At 45.9% G+C, this 9,158-nt stretch overlaps 1 protein-coding gene across 1 annotated transcript; it reads left to right on the top strand.

Moving 5' to 3' along the window:
* The first annotated feature begins 223 nt into the window (after positions 1 to 223).
* DYNLRB2 (dynein light chain roadblock-type 2) lies at positions 224 to 8,699 on the top strand. The gene is made up of 4 exons (XM_038771560.1): positions 224 to 310; positions 647 to 722; positions 3,584 to 3,751; positions 8,475 to 8,699. Exons 1-4 carry the CDS (start codon positions 308 to 310, stop codon positions 8,516 to 8,518), a joined length of 291 nt encoding a protein of 96 aa, XP_038627488.1. The 5' UTR covers positions 224 to 307; the 3' UTR covers positions 8,519 to 8,699.
* Positions 8,700 to 9,158: the final 459 nt, after the last annotated feature.

The raw sequence follows: 9,158 nt of genomic DNA, 5'->3' as shown, positions 1-9,158 counted from the left end.
GCCCAGATAAATGGCTACTTCAACAGCGAAGAGATAGAAGGGTGGAATAGGAGAGAATGCGTAAAAGAGAGAGAGAAAAGGCGGAGGCGGAGGAGACGACAGAGGTGCGGCAGTGTCCCCGCCGGGCCGGGGGAGGCTCCGCGCGCCCGCACCATCGGGGCCCGGCTCCGCGCGCGCCCCCGCTCCCGCGCGCGCCCCCCACCGGTGGCGCCCGGCCGCGTGCCTGGGAAGACGCCATTGCCCCCGTCTCCTAGCAACCGGCGGGGGCCGTGGCGGGGCTCCTGGGACCCGCCGGCTCGGCTCCGCTATGGTAACCGGGCCGGACCCCCACCCTGCCGGGGGGACGGGGAGAGGGGGAGGGATCATAGCATCCGACAGATTGAAACGTGGCCTTTTTCAAAATCGTAACTACGATGTTCCGTGAGATTTCCCCGAATCCGGGTCCCCGGGCTGTGGACCCTTTGATAATACCCGGAGAACTTCTCCACTCAAGTTGAAGAGTGGGTTTTTTGGAGAATCTGACTGCAGTTTCTTGGCAGGAGATACTTTTTGCTCCCAAGAAAAGGGAATGAGTATTCAGTAAAAAGAAACAAGCCGTTTAGATGGTTTAACTGTCTATCATCGTTCGATGTTTCATTGATTACAGGATGAGACCGATGAAATCCTAAGGAGGATTCGTGGCCAAAGAGGGGTTATTGGAATTATAGTTATGGATGCCCACGGTAAATATATTTCGACTTCCTTTGAAGAACTAAAATGTAACTCTACGTTGTGCCAAACCTCAAGAAAACCATTCGATTTGGAAAATGCCTTGATATTAAGGGACTGTTGTATATATTTTGTGACTTTAACAGGGTTGCACTGTGCACTGTGGCAGAAAGCAGTGTTTCTACTCCAGAACCTAAATATGATAAATTCCCGATCCCCAAATTTTAATGTTTTTTATTTTTTGGAAAGGAGAAAAGGGTTTGTGTTACAATAGTTCTTTCCTCCAGCAGTTGGTTTTGCCCCCGAATTGGAAGAGAGTCTACAGCGTGGCTTAGTGGGAAGAGGCCGGGCTTGGGAGTCAGAGGATGTGGGTTTTAATTCCAGCTCCACCACCTGTCTGCTGTGTGAACTTGGGCAAATCACTTAGCTTTTCCGTGCCTCAGTTACCTCATCTGTAAAATGGGAACTGATGGTGAGCCCCACGTGGGACAACCTGATTACCCTGTATCCAGGGCTTAGAACAGTGCTTGACACAATAGTAAGCATTGTGACACAAATACCATTTTTATTATTATTATTATTATTGTATAGGAATTTCTAAATCTAGGAAAGGTATGATTACAACCTACTAGTTTTGGGGAAAGGTAATGGACTGAGAGATATTAACTAACTTCTTCACCCCGAGTTCTGATCCTAGTGTAAAAAGTTGTGAACTTAAAAGAATCCCTGAATCACTCTGTTAATTTTCCAGTTTTTAATAGTGGAGTGTGTCTAAGCGTGTGTCAAACACTGTTCTAAGCGCTAGGGTAGACACAAGTGAATGAGGTTGGACACAGTCCCCGTCCCGTGTGGGGCTCACCCCCTATTTTCTCTGCGACTTGTCTGCTGTGTGACCTTGTGCCTCAGTTACCTCCTCTGTAAAATGTGTATTGAGACTCTCAGCCCTGTGTGGGACAGGGAAAGTGTCCAATCCGATTTGCTCGTCTCCGCCCCAGCACTTAGTACGGTGCCTGGCACATAGTAAGCACTTAACAAATACCATTATCATTATTATTATTATTATTATTATTCTCCCCTCCTATGTCACCTATAGACTTGAGCCCACCCTGAACCTCCTCCCCCCACAGCAATTATGTCCACATCTTTAAACTCTTTATACTTCTCAAGCGCTTACTACAGTGCTCTGCACACAGTATGCGCTCAATAAATACGATTAAATGAATGAATGAATGAATGGTTCCCCCTACCTGCAACTTACTGCCACCTCTGTCTCTCCCACTAGATGGTAAGTAGGGTTGTTGAAGATGGGGATGTTGTCTTTGTGCCTACCGACTGTATCACTTTATCCTAAGCGCTAAGTACAGGGCTCTGCACAGAGGAAGTGCTCAATAACTACCCCTGGTGGGTTGATTTGATTCATACTAGGTTACTAGAGGGGAAATCAGAGATGCAGAGAGTTGTTGGAGGGCATATCTCTCACCATCAGGATACATGTCCGAAGAGGGCTGTCATCACACAGTTTATTCAACCATCAACCATTCAACCATCTGGTTGGATTAGTGGTCTTACCCATGGTGGCATTTCTTAAGGTCTTACTGCTTTACATTTGAGAATTGAGCCACTTCATCAGTTGGTAACTATCAGGAAAGCAGTATGGGCTAGTGGATAAAGCCCGGGCCTGGAAGTCAGAGCCGGAGGACCTGGGTTCTAATAGCGGCTCTGCCACTTGCCTGCCGTGTGTCTTTAGGCAAGTCACGTAGCTTCTTAAGTGCCTCAGTTTCCTCAACTGTAAAATGGGGATTCAGTACCTGTTTTCCCTCCTACTTACCTGTGAGCCCCATGGGGGACAGAGACTGTGTCCCACCTGATTAACTTGTGTCTAGCCCAGTGCTTGGAATAGTACTTGACACAGTGTAAGGGCTTTGCAGAAACTATTCAAAAAAAAATTCCCTGTCTTAGTGGTCAGAATTATTCTGGATTCAACATCTATCCATTGACCGATGGTATTTTTGAACACTTACCCTGTGCAAAGCCAACATACCCAGTGCCTGGGAGAGGACAATTTAGTAGGTAGACATGATCCCTGTCTTTCTGGAGCTCATCCTCTCTGCATGTGTGCACATATGTGCTTTGGTTCTCAGAGGCCCAGGAGAGAGAGTGTGTGCCCATCCCAAATCATCCCATTGCCACTCCTGCAAGACCAATCAATGCGTTTGTTGCTGAGGTACCCCACTTCACCCTGCCACCCTAAACTCAAGTTCTGTGTCTCCCAGGAGCTCAATATTGGGCTCTCGGTTGCTGAAGAGGCCACAATGACTTTTGACCTCCCCCTCGGTGTCAGAGCAGCCTTATTTTTGAACCCATTGCTCAACCCAGTTAAGCAGGGGACTGTAAAAGGTGCTCCCCCTACCCCCCGCCCCATCATCCCCGTTCCCACACACAGAGAAAAACTCACCATCAGTAGCTGTATCTTTGAATATGAAGTAATATCACCAAAATCATCCCATTTACTGTCCATTCAAATAGACCACTTAATGCCATGTTGAACAGATGACTGATCCATGTGGCTTCTGGGCGTCTTAGTCAATTTCCAGGTATTTTCTCTCATGCTGAGCACCATGCCTCCCATCAGTCATTTGTGTTCATGACTGATGAAAGCCAACTAGTCGATAAACTAGAAGATGGTACAATCTAGCTTTAGTTCTTGCCAAACATTTTCAAAGAAATCTGAATATGACACTAATTCCATGAGAGGAGCAGCTAATGAATTTAGAATATTCACTAGGGGTAGGGGGGTTGTTATTGTTTGAGTGATGTACAAATAACTGCAGTCCGCCGATATTTCATATTTTCATAATCTGTCTTATTGTTATAGGCATTCCATTGAAAACAACCCTAAGTAGCTATTCATCAGTTCAGTATGCAGGGTACCTTCAGCCGCTCACACAGATAGCGCACAGCACAGTGAGAGAGATCGATCCCGAGGATGCCCTGACTTTTCTTAGAATTAGAACCCAGCAATACGAAATCATCGTGACCCCAGGTAATCGAATGTTTAAGCCATCTTTTTCTTACTTTTAGAAATTGTATTCTTCGATATTCAGTAAGAGCTAACTGGTGTTCCCCAGAATATTGAACAGCCATTTAGATGTAGGTTGATGAAAACCAAAAATGCTAGGTGAGATCTCACTACAGTGACACCATCCATCTGCCCCGCTGCCCAGGTCATCTTTCTAAAACCTCGCTTGGCACGTGTCCGGGAGCCAGGAGACACAGGTTCTAGTCCCAGCTCTGCCATTTGCCTCCTGTGTTCCCCTGGGCAAGTCACTCTCCTCCTCTGGGCCTCAGTGTCCTCATGTGTATAATGTGGATGAAATGCCTATCCTGGGTCCCTCTTGAACTGTGATCCCTGTGTGTGGGACAGGGTCTGTGTGTCTGATCTGATTATCTTGTTTCTACCCCAGGCCTTGGCACATACTCAGAGCTTGACAAATACGACTGTGATTATGTATTGCTATTTATCAACCCTCTCGTGGTTGCCCATCTCCTTAAACATCCAAGCAAACTTCCCTGCCATTGGCCTTGAGGCTCTCCCCCAGCTCTCTCCAGGTGGCGCATCAGCCCTCCTCCCCCAGTACATTCCCTGCTCGACCTCTTTGCTCCACCCAAACCCACCTCCAACCTGTGCTCTCATCTCACTCCTGCTCTCCCCCCAACCCAGAGCTCCCTTCTCCCTCGGCCCCCCAGAACTCTGCCAGGCCTTAGTCCTTCCTATCTTCAAAGCCCTCCTAACCCCCGCCCCCCTTCCAACAATGCTTACCCAGCTAATGATCCATACTCCAAATGTAACAATCCATAGGCCACCTCTAGGGTTCTGTGATTATTTTTAGTCATCTGCCCTTGTGATCTAGGTATAATCCTTGGAAAATGCAGTTTATTCACTAGTATTTTTATTGAACATTCAGTTTATTCTGATTCCTGTGCTTGTAAATATTTTCATGACTGTCTCCCAGCTCCTTGTGATTGTCACCTGGGAAGGAGGAAGAGGAAGTAGTAGAGCTGTGAGAAAGTGAAGGAGAAACCTTGCATAACTCATGCCTGGTGGTTTCTATTTTACCTTGAAAGTAGTTAGTGAGATCATCATGGTTTAGGGGAGAGAGGCAGCGGGAACACTGGAGACTTCAAGAGGGAGTTGAAGGTTTGCAATAGTTGGGGCTGCAGGCATGTGTGTCAGTGACCAAGGAATAGAATAATTGCCGAGACAGGAGAGAGAACTGAAATAGAGCAGTCAGAGAGAATGCCGAGTGGTAGAAGTTAGCCTGGTGCCTGAATTTTCACCAGCTGGCATTAGCTGCGAAAACCCAGAAATGGGGAACGTGGACTGTGGGGGTGCTTTAATCATTTAATGGTATTTATTGAAGGCGTACTGTGTGCAGAGGAATAATAATAATAATAATGGCATTTGTTAAGTGCTTACTATGTGCCAGGCACTGTTCTAAGTGCTGGGGGAGATACAAGGTGATCAGGTTGTCCCACATGAGGCTCACAGTCTTCATCCCCATTTTACAGATGAGGGAACTGAGGCCCAGAGAAGTGAAGTGACTTGCCCAAAGTCACACAGCTGACAAGTGGCGGAGCCGGGATCAGAACCCACAACCCTTGACTCCCAAGCCCGGGCTCTTTCCGCTGAGCCACGCTGCTTCTCCTGAGCCACGCTACTTGGGAGAGTACAGTAGAACAGAGTTGATAGACACATTCCCTGTCCACAACAAGCTTCCAGTCTAGACGGGAAGACAGACATTTGTAGAAATAAAAAATGTGTAATATATAATTGATAGATATGTACATAAGTGCTGCGGGGCTGAGGATAGGGAGACTATCAAATGCCCAAAGGTCACAGATTCAAGTGACTATCCAACCACAGACTTCTAACCTGTCACCTTGCCCACAACCCCTCACCCATGATCTCTACACTCTGGGCCCACTCATCCTGTCCCAAGTAGAGTGCTCAATAAATACCATTGGTGATGTTGATGTTTATTTATTTATTTTACTTGTACATATCTATTCTATTTATTTTATTTTGTAGTATGTTTGGTTTTGTTCTCTGTCTCCCCCTTTTAGACTGTGAGCCCACTGTTGGGTAGGGACTGTCTCTATATGTTGCCAACTTGTACTTCCCAAGGTGGGGCATTGTCTAGAGATGCTGTTGAACCTGTGTCTGGCTTAGGTGCGGCTTAAGTGGGGTTATGTGAGTGGTCAGCAAAGTTGAATTGAGTGAGGAAGGGGGTCGCCAGGGGGCCCAGAGAATAGCCAACATGAAGATTAAAAGTTCCTGAACACAACACGGGAGAAGGAAGTGAGAGTAAAAAGGAGGCAGCATGGCCTAGAGGAAAAGAACATGGGTCTAGGAGTCATAGGACTTGTGTTATAATCCCAGCTCTGACACTCATCTGCTTTGTGATCCTGGGCAAATCACCTGACTTCTCTGTGCCTCAGTTACCTTATCTGTACAATGTGGATTAAGACTGTGAACCCTATGTAGGACAGAGACTTGTCCAACCTGATTATCTTGTATATACCCCAGTGTTTAGTACAGTGCCTGGCACACAGTAAGTGCTTAACAAATACCATTAAAAAAACAAACAAAGGGAGAGGTAAAAAAATGTTGGTTAAGAAGGCAGAGGCAAGGCCAGTAGGGAGATAGAGAACAACTTCCTCTTACTGCCCCCGTGCTGTGGAAGGCATACAGTGCACATGTGCTCCAGGAATCAATTTTAGACCTAAACTGCTCTGCCAGGAACCTGGTGAGAAGTATAGAAAAAGATTCATGGACACTGCCCCTCTGCCCCCCTCCCCCACCCCGAGATCCAGAAACCTGTATGGGATCCAGCACTCTGCAGTTGCCCCAAGCAAAGTAGTGAGGTTGGTCCTGTTGGTGAAAGGAAAGTAAATTTATTCCCTTTCAGAGTTTCTTTAAATTGTATTCCCAATTCATAAAACACCATCTTGGGAATCTATTGTTTAATAACAAATTTTGTATTTGTGTCCTTCTGGCATTTTGTCTTAATCATTTCAATTTTTCCTCATATCCTCATCCCCAACCTCCCTGCCCCTCTTTTAGATTGAGAGCCCCCAGAAGGCCAGGGACATTGTCTAATTAAATCCCCCATTGTATGCTTCCCCTGGGTTTAGTACAGTGCTTTGCCCACTAGAGTCGCTCCCTAAGTACCTTCGAATGACTGATAGATCAGCCCAATAGAATAAGAAGGTGCAATCCAATATCATGTTACCCCCAAAGCCAGCAGATGTTTGGAGAAGTGAATAACCAGAGTATAGGGCATGAGTGTGAAATATTTTAACATCTGTCTTGCACATAAACATGTATATATAGATATACATATATTTATCTCCTGAATCTCTATTCTCTTTGCTGTCCTCACACAGGGGCATTTTGCTCTCCTTTGCTGCATCAGATTCCATATTTCCAAGATTGAAAAATTAAATCAACCTTAATTGATCTTTTTACAATTCCATTTTGTATGTAAATAAAGTTAAATTGCTTCAGAGCATTCATCTTTTGTTATGAGTAATCCTAGAAAGTCAAATTGGCAACAGATTGATAAGGACCATGAGCCCCATGTGTGTCTGACCTGATCATCTTGTATCCACCCCAGCGCCCAGTACGGTGCCTGACACAGAGTAAGTGCAGAACAAATACCATAATTATTAGTATTAATACAGTGCCTGGCACACAGTAAGCACTTAGAAAATGTCTTTAAAAAAGTATATTTTTAAAAATCGATCAATTATTGAGTACTGTAGGAAAACCACTGTACTAAGCACTTGGGAAAGTCCGGCCCAATAGAGTCAGTAGACGTGATCCCTGCTCACATGTGCGTTTTTAAAGAACCCTCAATAAATAGGTGTTGTATTTTCCCATTAAAAGGCATCCATCACGATTAATGAGCCGGGTATTTTGCTTCAGATATGGGCAAGGTACACATTTTTGTTGACCTTTCAGTCTTCATCTGTGGAATCTGGTTCACAACCGCTTTAATGCCACCGTGAAGAATGGCCCCTTGAGGACCAAGGACTGTGCCTGATTCTTAATGTGTGTCATACTTTTCCCCAGGACTTTGCCCACAGTCGGAGCTTAATACACGCTCTTACTACTACCATCTCTCTCCATTCCTGGCTGCCCCCAGGACTGCCTGGCTCTGCTCAAAGAATGACTCATTTGGCCTGGGAGGCCGGCTCCTCTGAGCAGCCCATGGTGGGGAACTGGGGAGGGAGAACTCCAGCCAAACCACCAAGTGAGCCCCACCCTACTCCTTTCCTTTCCTTTCCTGTCCCATCTTGTGCCCCCTCTGGGGTGGCTCATGAAGTACAAATTATCCGTGCTGCAGCAGAGCGGGTGAGTAGGGGTCTTGGGGAGATGGTAGGATGCTGTGAACGTTCCCAGGGGCCCTTAGATTGATCTGCTAGTTCTGATCTTCTTCGCTGGAGGCCCGGGACCACATCTCCGTCAGTCGGTACTAAATGCTTAGTACACAGTATGGCGCTTAATGAGTAACTATTACTGCTGTCCCTTTATGGCAACTCACGCTCCTCCACACAGTGACTAGATTGAGAGCATCAGGCCTAGTAAGGTCTGCCAGCATTGTTGCATGGATAAAAAACAGCACGAATGGGGTCATTTCATTTTTAAGCTTAGAGTTTTGGTTGAAGATGAATGAGTGTTTTTTTTCTTATTTTTTCCACAGATAGGGGAAATCATCTAGTTGTTTTGCAGAATCCAAATGGATAGACCTTCTGCTGGATTAGATCTTGCATGAATGAAACCGTACTTTAAAAAATGCTCAATCTTTCATTGTTCCTTCCTGAATTTACCAATATATTCGGCCTGTCTTCACCAAAACTGTTTCTAGCACAGTTACTTAGTTTTTGTTTCTCATTATATTTTCAAAGTGTGCTCTGGCAAGATGTAATGCGTATGTCAAGATCCGACACGAGTCGCCGTGCTCAATGTTTAACATAATAAAAATGAATTTGTGAAACCTGCTTCCTGAAGCTGCTTCTGCTTTTCTTCGACTGGGCCCTAAGAGACAAAAGGAGGCAAAAGAGAGAACTGCACCAGGTGTTACAAACATTACACATGACACAACACACACCTTTCTTGTGTCCAATGTGATGCGCTGTGGATCCCATAGGCAGGGAATGTGTCTGTTAGGTTGTTATATTGTACTCTCCCGAGCTCTTAATACAGTGCTCTCCACACAGTAAGCACTCAGTAAATGTAATTGACTGACTGACTGACTGACTGACTGAAAGGAGGATGACGAAAATCCTCCCTCCATCGATGCTCCCTCCACTCCTGGCCAGGGTCCCGCCGACACCTCAAACTTAACGCGTTCCAAATGGAATTCCGTATCTTCCCACCTAAACCC

The sequence above is a fragment of the Tachyglossus aculeatus genome, chromosome X2 (genome assembly GCF_015852505.1).
Source record: "Tachyglossus aculeatus isolate mTacAcu1 chromosome X2, mTacAcu1.pri, whole genome shotgun sequence".
NCBI lineage: Eukaryota > Metazoa > Chordata > Mammalia > Monotremata > Tachyglossidae > Tachyglossus > Tachyglossus aculeatus.
The sequence above is the reverse complement of the archived record's forward strand: the minus strand, read 5'-3'. Positions and strand labels throughout refer to the sequence as shown.

Coding starts and splice junctions, on each gene's coding strand:
- DYNLRB2 (XM_038771560.1), top strand. Junction 723..3,583: donor TATAGTTATGGATGCCCACG/GTAAATATATTT, acceptor TTATTGTTATAG/GCATTCCATTGAAAACAACC. Junction 3,752..8,474: donor CGAAATCATCGTGACCCCAG/GTAATCGAATGT, acceptor TTTTTTCCACAG/ATAGGGGAAATCATCTAGTT.